At 35.6% G+C, this 20,196-nt stretch overlaps 1 protein-coding gene across 1 annotated transcript in view; it reads right to left on the bottom strand.

Moving 5' to 3' along the window:
• LMNTD1 (lamin tail domain containing 1) overlaps positions 1-20,196 on the bottom strand; it is a gene marked incomplete at its 3' end in the record, with an annotated part of 301,673 nt that overhangs the window by 4,575 nt on the left and 276,902 nt on the right. Inside the window, exons 7-10 of the mRNA XM_019625392.1 lie at positions 8,435-8,553; positions 5,466-5,701; positions 2,556-2,754; positions 62-99 (exon numbers count right to left, since the gene is read on the bottom strand). Coding sequence (XP_019480937.1) covers positions 62-99; positions 2,556-2,754; positions 5,466-5,701; positions 8,435-8,553 — 592 coding nt within the window. The remainder of the gene's footprint in view (positions 1-61; positions 100-2,555; positions 2,755-5,465; positions 5,702-8,434; positions 8,554-20,196) is intronic.

The following is a 20,196-nucleotide window of genomic DNA, read 5'->3' as shown; positions in this document are numbered from 1 at the left end:
GCCACTCGGCCGTCCCCCAGGCATTCCTTTTAAAGGGCCCATGCAAGATTTACTCACTGACAGACGTACTCATTCTGAACTCCAGCACCAGGGCAGCAACTTGAAAGACACCAAGGGCATACAGAGAAGAACTGAATTGTCTGGCTTCAGGAAAAGGGCTAAAGGGGCAGCTTTCTCCCAGACACAAGTGATGGCAGAAGCCATTGTTCCTTTGCTGAGCTCTCTCCCTACTCAGCCTGCACCTACAAGTAGGTGCCATATCTGAGTCTTCATCATTCTAACTAATACAGTTGCCCCACCCTGGTGATTCCCTGAGACCCACCCCACTCAACTCTTGGGCCTGCCCAAGCTACTTCCATTGTCTTTTCCATACAAACAGCCTCTCTGGGCTTGTGCTGCGGACTTTCCTAGAAACCCCAAACAAGCAACACCTGGCCTTAGTGTGCCCAGTACCTCTTGATGAGCAGTCCTAAGCCTGGCACAAGCAGCAGCTGGCATCAGTTTATAGCTTATCTCTTCAAGGCACCTCCAAGACCAGCACAAATGGCAACCATTTGCAGATCACTTTGTAGCTCATACTAAGTGGCCCTGGGTGGGGGACAGGCAGCAGCTAACCTTGACCTGCATCAGAGCACCTCCCATGAGGCTCCAGATCCAACACATCTGGTGGCCAGCTTCAGACCACACCAGACCACCACCCAACCACCTCCACAAATGACACCCAAAGGGCAGGCTTGGCAAGCATCAGAGACCTGCTAAAACAAATCCTACTCCATAGGGTCAGCCATTGCACACCAGCTTCTTTGCTGTAGTCATGGCCAGTCCTCACAGCCAATTAGCTTGAGGGTCAATACCTCCCATTGATCTGCAAACAGCAATTGAGGCTCAACTACAACAGGATGGCACACACAACCCACAAAAGGGACACACCTGGAGTACCTGGCTGAGGTGACCAGGGAGACTGCATCACAGGACACCTACTACATAAGGCCAATCTATCAAGATCGGGGGACATAGCAGCTCTACCTAACACATAGAAACAAACACAGGGAGGCAGTCAAAATAAGGAGACAAACATGTCCTAAATGAAAGATCAGAACAAAGCTCCAGAAAAAAAAAAATGGAGACAAGCAATCTACCAGATGCAGAGTTCAAAACACTGGTTATAAGGATGCTCAATGATCTCAGTGAGAACTGCAACCAAGACATATGAAACATAAAAATGGAGATAGGAAACATAAAAAAGAGCCAGTCAGAAATGAAGATTATAATAACTGAAATAAAGAATACATTAGAGGGAATCAAGAGTAGATTAGATGAAGCTAAGGATCAAATCAGTGATTTGGAAGATAAAGCAACATAAAACACCCAATCAGAACAGCAAAAAAGAAAAGAAAAGAATCCAAAAAAAATGAAGAGAGTTTAAGGGGTCTTTAAGAAAACAGCAAGCATACCAACATTCACATCATAAGGGTAACAGAACAAGAAGAGAGAGAGCAAGGAATTGAAAACCTATTTTACTGTATGAAGTACAGCATAGAGAATATAGTCAAATAGTCAATAATATTGTAATAACTTTTATAGTGTCAGGGCACTAGATTTATCGGGGTGATTATTTTGTAAGTTATATAAATTTGTAAGTTATATAAACATCTAATCACCATGTTGTACACCTGAAACTCATACAATATTGTATGTCAAACATAACTGAAAAAAAAATTTTAAAAATAAAATAATGTAAAAAACACATTCATAAGTCTTTTTTTGAATTTTTGCCCCAAAAGACTCATGATTTTTAACATGGTAGGTGAATAATTTACATGGTAGGTGAATAATGGTAGGTAGAATGAATAATTTATGTGTTTTCAGATGGTTGATAGAAAACTTAGGCATTCATTACAGTTAAATGGTAATAGTGTTTGATTTTAGAAAATCTGACCTAAGGATGGAAAAGTTTCCTTTATTTCTGTCCCTCAACTCTAGCTAAGAACTTCTTGTACCCTTCTAACACCTGCTACCAATGTGTTCATTACTAACAATTTACAATTCAATCTGTTGTTCATGCAACAAGAAAAGCAAGATTAAGTAAATGTATAGATGAGTCAGCTTTTATTTTAGTTTTAATATCAACTTTCTTCCAGATCGATTCTTTTACCACAGATACTAACAACATAAAAAGAATCAGTGAGTTTAAAAGTCTACCTTTCTCCTTCTATCTTGAACTGGAGATCCTAGAAGAAAAAAAGACACTGAATCCATCTGAATGATTTGTCGATAATTAAAAAGGTCCTTGAATAATTGAGTTGATTTATCTGTAGGGATTATTTAGTGCTTTTTTTCTCTGGCATCTTGAAGAATGAAGATTCTTTGTTTGGTTCCTTAGAAAGTTATGTCTATTCCTTTTAGTTGCTCAGAACATGAAACAGTCATATTTCAATAATTACTTAGGGTTTTAGATGAACCCATGGATCTTACAATAGATTAGAACTTTGTTTTCTATTGATTTATTGCTCTTACCCCAATGGAAGATTTAAATAATTCAAGTGAATATGTACCTTGATCTAGATTGGCTCATTTCTTCAAGAATAATAGAAAAGTGCTTCCAAGTTTTCTCAGTATGGGATGAGTGTGCACAAAGTGTCTTTGAATTGCCAAACAAAGACAGGAAATAATCCTCTCCTTCCCCAGTCACAGCTGTCTCAGAAGCATGAAACAACACAGTCTTTTTCTTTGGAATTATGAAGCTGTTGACTCCTTTCCATGAAATCAAAGAGGAAAAAAAAGAGAGAGTGAAGTAAAAAAAGGACATTAAAAGAACCCAAAGTCACTATTGTTATTCTTTGCTTCTACAAAATTACTTTATATTCTTTATACATTTTATTACCACTGCCAAACTAAATGAAGATAGTTAAAAACTTTAAACCAAAGTCTATAAAATAACCAGCAAGTGGTTGTTTTTAGAGGTACTCAATTCTTAGAGATTATTTCAGTTATCTTAAACTGTTAATTATATCATCAGATAATAACTGATTATTTAGTTGTACTAGAAGCACCATAAGTTTTTCAGTAGGTAAAACATTTGAGTCTCTCTAATTTAGGTATGTTTTATATAAATAGAACTTGATTCTATTTCACATTAGCTATTCTCTCCATATTGCTACCCATAAATTAAAGCTTCAAATGAATCCTTTCATACCAATGGGTAATACCTTTGCCAGGTAAAGACTTAAATTTCCTCTCATCAACTAAAATACTTAATTGGAAAAATAAAATAATGGCTCATCAGATTCTAGTGTCCTCTTGGAAATCTACTCCTTTAAAATTCTCGCTACTAAGATTCAAACACAAAATAAGTTTCATGATTTTGCATAGAAAGAACCGCACTGGGTAAATCATAATATATCTGTAAAGAGAGGGTGACACGACAGAGAGGCATCATGATGAAGTGGATAGACCAATATGTCTTGGATTTAGACAGACCTGCAATTGTATCCCAGAGCTGTCACTTACTAAGCCAACTGATTTAAACTTTCCAATTCTCAGTTTTCCTGAAAATAAAATAAGGATAATACCACCTTAATAAGATGATGTGAGAATTGAAGGTAATGTAGGTGTCTAGCAGTGTCTAGTATTTTGCAGATACTCAATGAATGATAGCTATTACTGTATGATGGTGGCTTTGGTTAATGTGACCTTGGGTCCAAAATCATCAAAGGATTAACACAATCTAGAGTTTGCTTTATATTCTTGTATCTTTAACAAAACCAAAGTGAGGTGCAAGATGGAAAGGAATAAACTCATAGTTCCTAAAGAGGATTCTTCAAAGTATATTGTTTAGGAGAAATGTTTGGAATTAAATTAGTTGATCCCCAATTAAGTGAGTATTTACTTAATGCTTAAATTACTTTGGGCTGAATATATAGCAGCTCTTTTAACAGCTCATCCTGAAGGAAGAAAACATTTTTGTTTTAAAAGGAAATAAGACACATTAATTTTCGTCCCAGTCATTATTTCATCAAGAAGAGCAGATGGAAATGAACCAAATGCATCAAGTCACAGCAAACCCAGACATCTATCTATAGAAGCAGAATCTCCAGTAACTCAAGAAGTCTACAGCATAGCTGAACTCTCATCTTGCAAGGGGAAGCCACTCTTATTTTTTTTTCCACTAGTACTAGGAGCTTTCACCATTTAATCCAAATATAGAACATATGCTATGATAATACAGTGCCAAAGGATGGAAAATACCCCCTTAGATATAAAAATCTGTATTTTCACTTTTAAACATATGGATTTGGTCATTGCTAAAGGTCAGTGTGAACTTCACAGGCTTCTTTGAGAAGTGTATCTTAGGCATGCAAACAATGAAATATAGCGAATATGACGATAACAGCAGTAAGCCAAAGTCCTATACAACATTGTGTCAGAGGCTTAGGAAAATGCCCGAAACAAAATCAAATACAGATAAGCAGTGTCCAGGCTGTAAATATCCACAGAATAGCAGAGAAAAATGGAGGCATCAGGTCAAGAGTGTGTTTATGCTCAATTTTGAAACTTGTTAGTTGACTGGTCAATGAAATATAGATCCCAAATCTAGCCTATTCTATGAGAAGGTGCTTATAAATATATTCAGATCCACAACAAATTTTTATTGAGTACTTACCATGTGCTAGGTGATTTTCGTAAATATGTCATTTAATCTTTAGGATAGCCCTATGAAGTTGATATTTTAACCCCCATTTTGCAGCTGTGAAGCATGGGACTCAGTGATGCTAAATGCCTTACCTAATGTATCACATTGTAGGGAGCAGAAAGATAGTTTGAACGTAGGTCCTTTGTTTCCAAGGACAGTGGTCTTTTTTAGTAAACTACTAACACACCCTCCAAGCACCCTACAGTGTGGATATTGCTGAGGGCATTGTTGGCAACTTTACTTCGTCCTACCATAGTGCTGTTTTTATTTTACTCTCCTTCAAATTCTTTATGGTTTCCCCCTTTTCTCTCTCCACTATTTTACCTACTTTTTTGTCTTCTTTTTTTATCTAGCTGTCTTTTCCTTACCAAAGCCCTAAATCTCCTAAAGGCACAAAGTACACAAGACATTGCTTAATCTTTCTGGTAGCATTCAGAGGGAGAGAAGATACTGCTATCTCTGTGTATTAGATTTTTTAATTATCCAGCAATTCTAGAACATCTAAGCAGTCAACCCATGAACCATTATGATAACTCAAGATATTTTAATCATGAGGGTGATATATTTGGCTACATGCATTTATGTGACTGGAATATTACTCTAGTAGTAGGACCAGCAGTAAGCGTAGTCAATACCCTGCATACAACATCAAGAAATTAGTATTATTGGAGACAAACAATAAAATATCATTCTGGCTTCTAGACACATAAAGAATCTATTGAACTATATGCTTTAAAAATAGTCTATAAAATTTGGTATATGTTTTGCTTACCTAAGCTGCTTTCTGATTGGGAATGGCTCACTGTAGTTGATTTAAGAGCCTTTGGTGCAATTGTTGGTATATTTACTCCACTAATCTGAGGGCTGGACAGAGAGTAACTGAGAGGCATTTCAGTGGATAATGACCACGAAGATGGCAGTGCTGTGATATCTGAATTTGTCATACTTGAAAAAAAATGTACTGAAGGTGGTTGTGTCCTTGAGAGATTGGCATGTGCATCTTCTTCTCTGTGTACAAAAATTAGTATAATAAACAAAGTTAAGAAAGTCCAAAAGAATACACTATGAACACAAGGGGCATGAACTATCATTATTACCCGGAGTTCTGCTTTTCAAAGGTATTATGCATCTAACAGAGGCGCAAGAACATTCTATATTTCTAGTTTTAATCATCTAAATAGAAAACTTTAATATCAAATCAAACGATGCTTTTTTTTTCTTTTAAAAATCAATAAATTCCTATTGCAGATCGTTTTGAAAAAGTGTAAAAGTAGAAAGAAGAAAATAAAAATCAACTCATTTTCTTCCAGGCTTTTAAATGCATTTGTTTTTACACAAAATTGAGACGATATAAACCCTTTATATCCCACTTTCATCATTCATTAGATCATATTTCCCCTTTCTATTAACATAAAAATATAATTTCTGCTTAATATTTCCTGCTTACTATACTTTTTTCCTTTAGCTCATGCTGCTGAACTAATTTTCCTATGTTTATAAAGATTCTAAAGTCTGTTTTCAAATACACTCTGCAAACTAATAACTATAAATACAGTACACATGTGTACATATGCATATATGTGTATGTGTGCATGTGCGAATGTTGAAGGGATTAGCAGAAAAGAGGGAGAAGAAAGACTTAATTTCCAGGTACTATTTTTATAAGTAAATCTTACTATGAACAAAGATTTTCTTTTCTTTTTTTGTAAATATAAAAACATTTATTAACGAGTGCACAGCCATTTAAAAAAAGTCCCTAAGCTATAGTACAATTATTTTACAAGTAAAACAATATTTTCATGGCATGGATTATGAAAAGGCTTATAACAACTTCATTTTATGAGTCACATTGAGATTCTTCTCAGTAAACTAAAAGCAATCTGTGTGTGTGTGTGTGTGTGTGTGTGTGTGTGTGTGTTTAATGCTTGAATCATGAACGAAGTTCTGGGGTTCAAAACCTTTTAGCTCTCTGAAAAACTGGATAAATGGCCAGTTCAAACACCCCCAGGGGTCACATATCTCACTGTCATTCAGGAGCTAAGTATTTTATCTCCATGCATTGTCTCTATTTTTATCTCTTTGTTTTCCAGAGTTCCTATAAAGTTATTTTAGCCAGTGTTCTGTTTTGGTTTTTTTTCCAAACATTTCCATAAAGGAACGGGGTTGTGGGGAGGCCTGGACCTTCCTAATCTGCCATCTTGCTAATGTCAGCCTCAATCTCTCTGTTTACCAAAAGGTATGCACTATCATTTTGTTCTACAATTTATAAGTTCCTTCAACAGAAGTATTGTATCTGGAGAGCTTTGTACTCAAAACCAAACTTCTCTAAATGTACCTCTCAGGAGGCACAGACATCTCTGGCAAATTATTTTTTATAATTAAATGGCGTTGGCTTTGAAAATTGCATTGTTAATAGCCCAGTACTTATTAAGCTTGAGTACTTGCCGTCCTGTTGACACTTCAAGCTCTCATCTTTGTCAGAAAAGGTCTAACCCATGAAGATACACTTGAGTATGACTGTGGTGGTAGTGGGAAGGAGGCTATAGCAATCAATTGTCAAATTACAAATATTTCATCTCTGTCCAACCTGAGACAAGGTCAGATGACATGATGTCTCCCTGACACTGGCTAGAATAAGCAGAAAAAGTACTTTTTTCTTTCAAAGTTCCTTACATATGGGTTTCATTAGACAAGCTGGTTATATCTTTTCAACATGCTCATTTTATAAGCTCTGAATTTTTTTTCTTCCTTCAGTAAAACAATAGCATTTCCAAATAAGTTTAATTCTACAAAAGATTCCCAATAAGCCTTTGCAAATGTTGCAATCAAAGGAAACTGGCGTAGGGCCATGGGGTGTTCTTATTTTTGTATTTGCATAAGTAACTTCTAATGGCTGCACACACCCTTGGAGGAGCTGAAACATTTCAGGAAGAGACGTTCATGACGCAGCCCATTTTCTGAAAACCGTGCACTCACACACCTATTAGAGTCCTTTTGGAAGATGAAATATTTATCTTAGCGCTTAGTTAGCTTTTCTTTAGCATATGGCATTTTCCAAGCCCCTTCTTAGTACTTAGCTCCCTCTGTAATTGATTAGCACTCAACCAGAAGCAGTTATACAAGTTCAATTGCAACATTTCAGTGTTATTTTGGGAGATGCTGCATTGGCGATACTGACAGCCATCATTTCTCAGATGACCCCTAAGAACAAATATTTTTTAAATGGACTTGAACTGAACAGTAAACACAGGACATCTAGGTTCAACGTAGCGTTAGCTTTAAACTATATATATATATATATATATATATATATATATATATATATATATATATATATATATTCAATACTACAGTTGTAGTTTTTATTTAATATCTTCACAGACATTTCTGAAACCAAAATTCTCCAGCAATTCTTTGCCCTCAGGTCAGGAAAGTATTATAGTTCTAAAGACATTGTCTGCCAGTTGACTTAACATGTTAGGTAGGCTGTTAGGTAGGCGCTTGGGATTCCCAGCCAGGTCTGATAAGATGATCTGTCTAAATGCATTTTTATATTACTCAAGGACTGAACCTTATAAAACAGTGGTTGGGGATATAGTTGCATGTTATAGTTAGTTAATTTTAGAAAATGTGTGGAATCAGTTCTCGTTCTAACTACTTCATTAGGACAAGAGGTGAAGTACTCCAACATTATCTTCTAACGCTCAGACACGTCTGTGCTCTCATTTGTGCCGTTCTTACTGTGCCTGTTCCTCCATTTTATCTTCCTGGTCACGGACTTCACTCTGCAGGAACCCTGGAGTTTCCTGGATGGTTCGTCTGTCTTTCATCTTGGCTAGAAGAGAAGTCTCTTTTCTTTCCTGGGAAAATGGATCATGACATTAGGCAATGAATATAACTGAGGTTCGAGCCAGACTTTCTTTTTCAAGTGACCTCACCTGTTAATCTAACTACCTTAGAGCACCTGCCAGGTTTAGCGATTTCTTTACCAAGCTGGTGCAAGGACCAGATTCTAATGGGAATATGTAAACCTTGACATAGCCAATACTGATATTGGCTAAGGCTATTAGACAAAACAAGTTGAAGGTGTGAAGCGTTCCCTGGAAGCAGCTCAGGAGGCAGGGTGGTAACCTAGCATGGCTATCTTTGTGACTACAACTTTTATATCTGGCCACGACTGCCTGTTAGAACCCCGTGAGGTAATGTTGCCATAGTTACAAGGTTCCAGTCTCTGAACAATTGCTGTGTTGGTGCTGTACCTGCTTTGCAGTTTGCAGACATTAAATAAGGTAACCTGATTTTAGGTGAGCTATATCTCCCACCACACAAACTTTGTCACCAAAATGTTTGATATCCTATTTTGGATTTCTGAGGGTCAAGGCTAGTATGTAATAAATATTGGGGAGTTAATCACTGTTTTTGAATGCTTATTTTAAACAAATTTTTGTATTGTTTTGAAAAATACTCCTTAAATACATGGTAACAGCCAAACAGCAGGAACAGAAAATGTATATACTTTTAAGGAAAAAATAAAATAAAATAAAACAAAAACCCTACTGGTAGTAATAGTGAAATCAAAGCCAGGAGACCTAAATTCTCTGAGTTATGCCAGCAGTATGATTAAATCACTTAATTCAGATTCTACTTTGAATAAAGAGATCCATACTTAATGTTTCATGATAATGAGGGTATAAGAATAAAATTAACATATATGAAAATACATGATTTTATACAATGATATGATATATTAGTGATAATGATTACTGGATAAGTTAATTTAAAAAATATTTAAATGAGCATCTACTATATAAGCAGGAAACAGCAAGGTACTAGGAATAAACAACTCCTGCTTCAAGGAATAATGATAAAACATCTTCCAATTTAGATTAGAAATGGCTTCCATCTTAGACTAATAAACAGTATTTAATACAAAGGACAATGAACAAAGTAACTGTTTTAATAAATCAAAAGAAAAAATAAGAGATATATCACATAATGAGGCAAGTCAGCAAGAGGAGGGTAAACATTTGACTATATTTTCTCCATCTCGGAGATGAAGTATAATTTCTTATAAGTGTTATGGGCCAATTTTGTAAATATAGCATAAAGAGATTTATAAATTTATACTTATGCTTAGAAAATAATTAAAAATGAATTTATTATTTCTTGCCACTACCATAGTTTCCCTAACTCTACCATCTGTCCAGATGGTTTCCTAGCTGTTAAAATTTCTATACTTGAATATATTAGCATGAAGTCATTATGACTGCATTTGTTTTATCATAGAGCCTATTCACATTTTCCAACATAGAGGAACAAATTTATGTCAACTGAGAAAAGCTTTGGAAACCTTTAAATGTGTTAATGTTTCAATAGTCATTCCCCATACAGGATATTTTCCTTATTTCCTTTCCCAAAATTATAGCATATATGCAACTAAAACCAATTTCCTCTTTTCCTGTTGCTTGAACTAAGTCAGTGGTTTTCAACAGGGGATGAAGTGAACCATAGGGGGCATTTTGTAAATATGAGGAGACATTAATAGTAGTGATAAAGATTTGGTGGGGTGCCACTGGCTTTTAGTGGACAGGAGCCAGCTGCTAAATTTCTGCAATGTGACAGATAATCTTATTTGGCAAAGAATTTTCCCATGTATCACATGATTTTCCAGAGAATCATGCAGATGAAAAATAGTTCATTATTAGCTGAGCCTACAGCCTAACTCTATATTACATATAAATACAAAATATTTTTGCACGCTTTTAATATATACCAATTTTTCCAGAAAGTAATGATTTACTGCTTACATTGAGGGAAGATTGTATATTGGTTTGTTCAGTCCTTTTGCAAGAGTTGTCCATCAATATGGAAAAATTACATCATCAATGGCAATACAACTTGGTGTATTCATGTGGTTGATGTAACTTACCTGACATAGGTAATAATAGCAACAACAACAATAATAATAATAATAAAATCAACCTGAATCTGATGACTCCTCTAACTTACATATATGCAGAAAACAGAAAATTAAGAGATTTAAAAAACATCCTTTGTAATTTGTGGATATAATTTATATTCTAATTCAAGTAAACTGTAAAAAAATTATAAGACATTGGAAACTTAAGCACACTAGGTAGCTAATGATATTAAGGAATAGCTGTTAAATATTTTAGGTGTGTTATGGCATTATGATTTTATTTCTTACAGAGGATCCTTATTGTTTAGTGACACATACAGAAACATTTATAGGTAAAATGATACAATGTATGGACTTGCTTCAAAATAATACAGAGGGTAGGGAGTGGAAATAGATTAAAAAGATGGGCTGTGACTTGTAATTGTTGAAGCTAGATAATGGGTACATGGGGATTCATTACACATTATGTTTATTTTTTCTGTAGATGCTTGAAATTCTCCATAGGCAAAAGACTAAGAAAGGGAGGACCATTTTAGGATGTGTAGACTTCAAACCTTGAGAGGATCATCATTATGGCTGTCTGTAGTTCAGGAAAACAGGGTCAAGCAAGAGTGGCAAGGGAAAGGCAGAAACATTTAATGTTTGTGGGATGCAACAGTCTTTACACAGGTTCTTTCAGTACAGCTCTGGAACACGGGAATTTCCCCATTTTCCCAAATGAGGAAGCGTAAGTTCAGAGGGATGAATACCTCTTCTAAGGTTATATGGCCAATAGATGGCAGAGCCAGGATTTGATCACACATCCGCTTGTTACAAAGACCCCTCCACTGTTCTCTATTTCTCTGCTATAATTTCTGTCAGCATCTTTTTAATTCCTTCCGTGTTAATTGCCTAACCAATTATCTTCTCCTGAACCAGCTTATATACTCCTGATTTTTCTCTCTACTCTGGTCTCTAATCACTTTCTCCTCCAGCTTCCAGACCCTGTGTCAATTTTCTGTCTGGCTTTACCCTCTGTTGGGAAAACACCAGAATTCTGCACTAGAAATTTAAGCCCCATAAGAGTAGATATAGGGTAAAATAGGATTTAGAAAACTGAATTTTATAGTGTGATCTTTTACCTTGATTAAGAGAAAATGAAAACTGGCAAAATAACATATTCGGCAATTAAAAAACAGGCAAAACATTACATGTACATAATTTTTGAAAAGCTGAAAAACACAAAGAACTGGCTTTATGTCTTCTAGTTCTGTCTCCACATATGGAGAACATTTGCACAATAGGGGATTTTATTAAATTGGTATATAAATAAAGTGCCTTGTGTGAATGAAGGCTGCGTACATAAAGAGAATTTTCCTTCTCTCTTAGGCCATGGGTGGGACTTTCCAAATTGAGTAATATGTAGTTGAGGATTATAATTTAAAACATGACATGTTCCACTATCTAAGATTCAAAGAATTTGTGTATATATAGTAATATAGTTTCACATGCACAAATGTAGAATAAATTCCTGTTGTAAAGCATCTTGCTAGTGAAACAATGACCTGGGTTGGTTCATTTCCGTCACAGATTCACATGTATGTAAACAACACAGTCTCGGACATAGATGTTATTATTTTACCCTGAAGTCAGGGTGACGGTAAGGTCCTGCTGGAGGTGTTCACAGAGAGGATAAAAGACCATTTATTGGGAGGTTTAAGTTTTAGATAGTTTTTCCAAATACCTTCATGGGACTTCCCAATCAAAAACTCTATTACCACAACATTAAGATCTTAGGTCTGCCTACGTGATGTTCAGTGTCAGTGGTCTGAACCCTCAGACATTCATATCAATTTGAGCAATTTCATACATAACTGCATAGTTACTTTACATATCGGGCATGTGTATTGTAGGCCTAGCCTTTATCTATCGATCTTTCTATCCATGTTCTTTAGAGGAATATAGTTATTATTCTAAGATGGGATCGCAGACTTGTTCAGGAGGCAAGGATCCACCACACATGATCTTATTTGCAGAATACCACGTTCTTGGTAAAACATTTTAAAAAATACAAATCAATATATTTTTAAATTTAATCTATACATGATTTCCATATGTTTTTACTAGCAAAAAGAAATCCATTTCGTACTATTTATATGCCATATAAACTCACAGCCAGCAGCTCACACGTCTTAAAACAAAATAAAACACCCAACAAACTGCTGAACCAGGAACAAATGGTTAATTTTGAGTTTTCCTATTGATATGAATTTGCCATTTCATTTTCTTTTGTCATCTACTGGCAACCTTTAGCAGAAAATTGGTGTCTGGAGTCCAAGATTTGTAAAACATTATTGGAGAACAATTTGAATTGAGAAAATGCTGTCCACTAACTTTTCCCCCCTCTGCAAACAGGGTAGAGACCATCTTTATTCAATATTACAGTTGAATGTTCCCTCTCTACAATTTATGAAACACTTGAGCGCCACAGGAGCCCTGTGTGAGAAGCACTGGATTAAAGGAATATGAAAGAGAGCTTTGAGAAACCTGAGCACGAGCCTTATCCATGGCCTCAGACACTAATATAAGACTGTATGGAGCCCAGCCAAGCTCAGTATGGAAGCACAGAGGCAAGCAGAGGCCTAGACCCTGCTCTCTCTCCCTCGCTGGTCACCACACACGTAACACATTTGATCACTATAGCTTCTGTTATCATTATTCTTATTTATGATGGCAATAGCCGACAAAGAGGGGTGTATTAATTATTCTTGAGAAATCCCATGACATTATCTACATGAATGAACCAGCTTTTATTAGTCTCCTGACAATTTGAAGTATAAGCAAATTTAAGTTGGTAAATTAAAGTTGGTTAGTAGCTTTTCTCGTCGTGTGCAAAGGAGAGAACAGAGAAATTTTGAGGCTTCTGAGAATATTAGGGACCCTGACGTTCAAGTTATGTCTTTTGTAAGAGAACAGCTCTAATCTTCCCTAGGAACAGAAAAGAAACCAGTAGGGTAGGTAATACTGTGTCTGAAATAACATTGTGTGATTTGTTTGATACCCTGTATATTAGGAAGAGGTGAGAAAGCAGACATCTGAGATGAAATGAGAAAATTCATGCAGTTAGGAAACAGAACACCAAGAGGCCTTTGGTCACATGTACATTAGCCTATAGTGGAAGAAAGACAAGGTGGACATTTTTATGTGCTTGAAATTGTCTCTAGCTGTTCTATTATTCTGAGTTTTGTTTTTGTTGTCCTGTTTGTGTTTTCTTCTCCCTTAGTTTTCTGGATGAATGCTTTCACTATTCAGTGTCAGCCGCAATCAATAGTGAACACTGCTACTATTAGCTATCATTTATCACGTTTCTTATTTGTATTAAGCACTCTGCGTATTATCTCATTTCATCTTTTTAAGGATGTATTGTTATCTGCCTTTCACAGATGAGGAAATTGACACCTGTAGCAGTCAGATAATTGCCCAGAGTCACACAGCTATGAAGTAACAGAACCAGGGCCAGAGTCGAGGTCTGTCTGACTTTAGAGATTGCATTTGTCAGCATCACACGACACCATTCCCTGAAAAATATTGAGCACCACTGTTTACAAGGCAACTGGACAGATGCTCTGTAATAATATAAACCGGTATATTATTATATTATATTATAATATTATATTATATTATTAGTATATTATAATATAAACAGGTATCCAGCATGTTCCTTGCTCTTCTGGAATTTATTCTTTTGACAGGACAGTGGTATCTGTGAATATGAAAAAAAAATAATGCATCATAGAATATGTTAAGAATCAAAAGAACAGTTCTGTTAAGAGCTAGAAGAGCTCAGGGAAGGGTTACTTTTGCTGTAATGGTTAGGAGAGGCGACACAGAAGATGTGAAAGATGGGTGGGCCTCATAGGACAGATAGGGTTTCAAAAGGCTGAGAACAGGAAGAGAGGCATTCATTAATTTATTCTTTCATGCATGTGCTTATTCAATAGTTGCGTATTAGTTGTCTGTTGTGACTAGACAGTGTTGAATGTAATTCTCTGGTAAGCATTAAAATGTAGGGGTAGACATAGTGCAGGCATATTAATGGTTGAAGCAGAGAGCTGCCTGAGTGTGCAGTGTGAGGTAGAGCCAGAGAGATAGGGGAGGCCAGATTGTCGAGAGCCTCGAACCCAGGCCAAAGAGTAGATTATATTCTCAGTGTGCCGTATGTAGTCATTTATTTGATACTAATGGATCAGTAATTAGATTAATTACAGGACACCTCAGGAGTTTTTTGCTTCTATTTGTATGTGAGTGTGTGTGTGTGTGTGTGTGTGTGTGTGTGTTTCATTCATTCATTCATTCTTCATAGTTCTTTATATATTCCAGATCAAAGTTCTTTGCTGGATTTATGTATTACAAACATATTCTCCCAGACTGTGATTTGTCTTTTCACTCTCTGGATGGTGCATTTTATGAGTAGAGGTTCTTAATTTTAATCAAGTCCAATTTATCAATCATTTTTGCTTAGTGATTTTATGTTCTATTTAAAAAATGTTTACCTATAGTGAGGTCATGAAAATTCAGACTATTTTTTTTCCTAGAAGTTTTACTTTTTTTAACCTTTCACATTTATGATTCATGTTAAATTAATTTTTATGTGTGGTAAACAGAAAGATTCAAGGTTTAGTTCTTTTCAAAGTGCTTAAGAAACAGGTCCTGCAACTGTTTACTGAAAGGACAGTATTCTCCCATGGAAAGACAGCGGTGCCTCAACTGTAAATCATGTGACCATATATGTTGGGGTCTCTATTCTGTTCTATTAGTCTATTTCTCTATCCTTGTGCCATTACCACACTGTCTATATAGTTTCTATATAGTGTAACTATATAGTATAGTATAGGTCTTCCAAATTTGTTCTTTTTCAATTTTATCATGACTATTCTAGGTTCTTTGATTTCCATATAAATTTTAGAATCATCTTGTCAACTAAAAAAACACCAGCTTAGATTTTGATTGGGATTGCATTGAATCTAAAAGTCACTTTGGAAAGATTGGATTATCTTAAGCAACCTTCCTTTCTGATAATATCCTTGTCAGGCTTTGGTATGAAGATTATGCTGGTCTCATAAAACAAATTTGTTAAGTATTTTCTCTTTTTCCATTATCTAGAAGAATTTGTGAATGATTGGCATTATTACTTCCTTATATCCCAGGTAGAATTTACCTGTGAAACATTCTGCTTTCTGGGCTTTACTTTCTGGGAAGTTTTAAAATTCAGTTTCTTTACTAGTTATAGGACTGATCATATTTTCTATTTCTTCTTTGTCAGTTTTGATAAACTGTATTTTAGCCAAAAATTTTTCAAAATATCCTCTTAATATATTTTTAATGTTGGTAGTATCTGTGTCATCTCCCTTTTCATTACTAATATTATTTGTCTCTTCTTTTTTTTACTTTATTAATTTTATCAATCTTTTTAAAGAACTAATATAGCTTTTGATCTTCTTTAATAGGTGATCATTTGTATATTTTTCATTATTATACATTTAAAAAAATTTCTTTGGGTTCATTTTGTTCTTTTTGTGAAGACTTGAGATGTATACTTAGATAATCGTTTTGTAGTCTACTTTTATTTTCTAATATAGGCAATTACGGCTATATTAGGAAATACACATTTCCCACTAGGCATGGTTTTAGCATTATTCTATAAATTTTAATATATAGTATTTTCATTATTATTTATTTCACTATATATTTTAAATTTACATCGTTTTTAAGATGGCTATTGATAAATTCCCAAGGATTTGAAGATTTTTCTAGTTACTATTATTATTTTTATTGTAGTTGTTAGGATTGTTAGCTAAATTCCTCTGTGGTTAGAGGACATACTCTGAATAATTTATGTTCTTTGAATTTTACTGAGTTGACTTCATGGTCAACATGTGTTACATTTTGTAAAATGTTCATGTATTTTTGAAAAGAGTGCACACTCTGAGTTTATTGTATATAATGTTTTATAGGTCTCAATTAGATTAATTGTAAAAATTGTTATTCAGATCATTTATTTGTATCTTTACTGATTTTTTTCCTACTTATAAAAATTACAGAGAGAAGTATATCAAAATTCATCATTTTGTTTGCAGGTTTTAACTATATTTTACATTCCCACTGACAGTGTGTAGGATTCTCTTTTTTCTCCATATCCTCGCCAACACTTATCTCTTATCTTTTTGATAAAAGCCATCTTAACAGGTATGAGATGATATTGTGATTTTGATTTGCATTTCTATGACAATTAGTGATGTTGAGCACCTACCTTTTCATGTACCTGCTGCATGTGTTCTTTGGAAAAAGTCTGTTGAGGCCCTTTGCCCATTTTAAAATTAGATTATTTGTTATTTTTGCTACTGAGTTGTATAAGTTCATTATATCTGTTATTTCTCTCTGTGTTCAGGCACCTGTCATTTCCTTGTGTTTCTGAATATTCTTGATTGAGTACCAAATGTAGTTTATGAAAAAATTATAAATATAATTTAGGCCTAAAGTCATGTTATAATCCTTCAGAGAATATATTGATATATTAGGTAGCTAGAGTCACTAGGAAGTCTATATGAACTTAATTAAGTCAATGAGGGATTAAGATACTTTGAAGCTGGGTTTTAGTCTCTGAAGGCCAGTACTATTTCTGGTTTATTCTTGTTCCTAGGGCATGACTTTCAAGGTTCCAACGTAAAGTCTGGAGGGAGATGTCACCAGGGCTTTTCGCTTTGTTGGTCCTTGAACCCCAAATTTTGTCCTTTAAATCCATAAGTCTGTAGAATCTTTGTTCATCTTCTCAACCAGCTCTTCCTAAAATAATCTGACAAATTTAAGGCAAACATGCAGTAAAGATGGGTTATCCTTCTAGGTCTTTTGTTCTTCTGGATCTTGTCATCACGCTACTTGGCTGACTTGACAGCTTTCTGGTGTCTTTAGTTCTGTTGCATTTTTTCAGGTTTTCTAGTTGTTTTCAGTAGGGGAGTTAGTGCAAATTACCTGGGCAGCCATTACTAAAACCTTATCCTCATGATGTTTAAACAAAATATTTGTATGCCATTTGGCTCTACTATTTACTATACTGGTATCTTTAGTCAATAAAAGAAAAACTTCCTTTAGTATTGTGCTTAGACAAAAGAGCTAGTCCTATAGCCTTTAGGTTGCATGACAAATTTAAGGTGAGATTCAAATTTATTTTGCTACTTGGCAATTTTTATTTGGCCTCATTATCTAGATCTTTTATAGCTACTTCACTCTTTTCCTGTTTCACATAGTATGTTACACAAATTAAATGAAAAAATGCCTGTGAAAGGTCTTTGTAAATGTTTAAAGAATGATACAAGTGGAAGGTGGTATGACTATTCTCAACTCACAATTGTTTATCTTATAAAAACCTGTACATATAGAAAGGACAGTGCCTCTGAGAATGTTTTGGGGGCCACTGTCTGCATTGAGCAGTGACGACTGACCTAATCAGCTCTTCTCCTGGGAAGGAGGATCACAAAGGCAACAAAGAGAAATGGATCACATGAAACACGTATGATTAAGCAACTTGTCAAAATCATACAGCTTGGGCTTAATAGAAAAGGCAAAGCCTGGGACTGAATCCGGGGCCCTATGGATCCAAACCCCATAGCATGAAACAGAAGCAGTGAGACAATGAAAAGTTAGAGGTGGTAGACTTATTTTCGAAGATTTGAAAATTAAACAGAAATATTTCTATCAACTTTGAGCTACTGTACTAGTGTTCCCTGCCTGCCTGCCTTCCTTCCTTCTTTCCTTCCTTCCTTCCTCCCTCCCTCCCTTCCTTCCTTCCTACCTTCCACAGCCAAATATCTTTGGGGGAAAAGGCTATACTGCTTTCACTTCCTTGCTGCCCACTCACCTGTGATATGGTTGGTTCACTCCTGGATAAATCATGCCTGCTTGTAGGGGTTGCAATGGCCTCCCACTAGATCCATCTGATGGCTTTGATCCTTTGTCTCTTTTTGGGACATTTTACCTGACTGACCACTGTTCTGTTTGAAATGTCTTTCTCTGTCTCTGTATAATATCATTCTCTCTTGTCCTCCTTCCCTCTAAATTGTTGTCCAAATCCCCTTCCTCCTCTTTTTCTCCCAGTTCAGGGGATTCCCTTGTGTCAATCCTTGGCTCTTTCTTTGTTTGTTTTTCCCTTTTATATTTCCTTTAGCAACTTTATTCTTTTGTCATATCTGCAACTATTACAAATTTATGACTCTCAAATCCCTAGCTTATACTCTCCTCTTAAACTCTAATCCAGTAATTGCAACTCCTACCACAAGTCTCAGACTTTTCCACCCCTACTCTGCTGCCCCTAGTTGTTCGGACGCTCTGATGAAAATAGAGGAAAGAGAACTCAGACCAGACCTAGAATTAATGAGAAGTCGGGCTGGCAGGAAATATTAACTACCTTCCCTATGAATAAACAGGGTCTAGAAATAATGTAATCGTTTGACTTCTCTGTGCCTGAGGTCAGAGTACTTTGAAATGAACAGAGTCCTAAGTAGGCTGATAGAATAACATTTCAGTCTTTCGCTGAAAGAACACACAGTCCGCCCCAGAAGGCTCTTTAGCTGGTTCTTCTGCCCAGGTCTTTGGTGCCCAATTTTTCCACCAGGGGGTATAATGGAAAGTATCCTTGTTAAAGGTCAAACTTGTACCCTAGGAAATTGCTAACTAGCAGTGGGGCAGAACTGGCTTAAATCAATTATTTTAGCCTAAATCAATCCTTTTCTTGTGGGTCAATTTTTCTTTCAACTTCTTGCATTGTGGCCTGAAAGGTCTTCCCTCATGACAGTTAGTCTTCACCTACTTCATGAGTCACCTCTGAGGTGGTCCAAGCGGTGAGGCTCACCTTCATGTACCACAGAGGTACATCATGGTACCTCTGTGAACTGAACCTGAGTTTGAAGCATCCTGGTCTAAGATTATCCCACTAGGAAGACTAGCCTTGATGTTCAGAATTTTATGAATCCTGCCACCATTGATTACATCTCACACCTTGTTTAGCCCTTCTCCTAAGGCCTTTCTTTACCACCACAAAAACTGTTAGGGCATTTATAATTAAGTCCATTAGGACAAGCACCCTGTGTCTCATATTCTTTTGTGTTTACTAATTCTTATCTTAGTACCACTTTCTCCCAGACACTCAAACCCCAAATCATTTCTTCATCTTTGACAAATCTTCCTCCTTTGTTAGCCTACAATAAACTATCTGTCAGGTTATTTTATTCTATCTCCATGACAACTCCCATTTATTCCTCCATTACCTGGTTAAACAAAACTTTCAGCTTTATTTATCTTATTATTTGCCTTTACCCATCCTATGCTCCAACCAAATTAAACCATGTGCTGTAGTATCTCTGTATGTGCCCATTCTTTTTCCATATTCATGTCTTTGTTCTATTTCCACTGACGAGCAACACCCTTCCCAACACTGCTTCTGCCTCTAAAAATCTATTCATTTTTCTAAACCATTTTTTCTCAGCTGTAAAATAGAATTAATACCTATTTAATAAAGGGTTAAAAAAGTAATGTGAGTAAAGAATTTTAA

The sequence above is a fragment of the Hipposideros armiger genome, unplaced genomic scaffold (assembly GCF_001890085.2).
Source record: "Hipposideros armiger isolate ML-2016 unplaced genomic scaffold, ASM189008v1 scaffold_624, whole genome shotgun sequence".
NCBI lineage: Eukaryota > Metazoa > Chordata > Mammalia > Chiroptera > Hipposideridae > Hipposideros > Hipposideros armiger.
The sequence above is the reverse complement of the archived record's forward strand: the minus strand, read 5'-3'. Positions and strand labels throughout refer to the sequence as shown.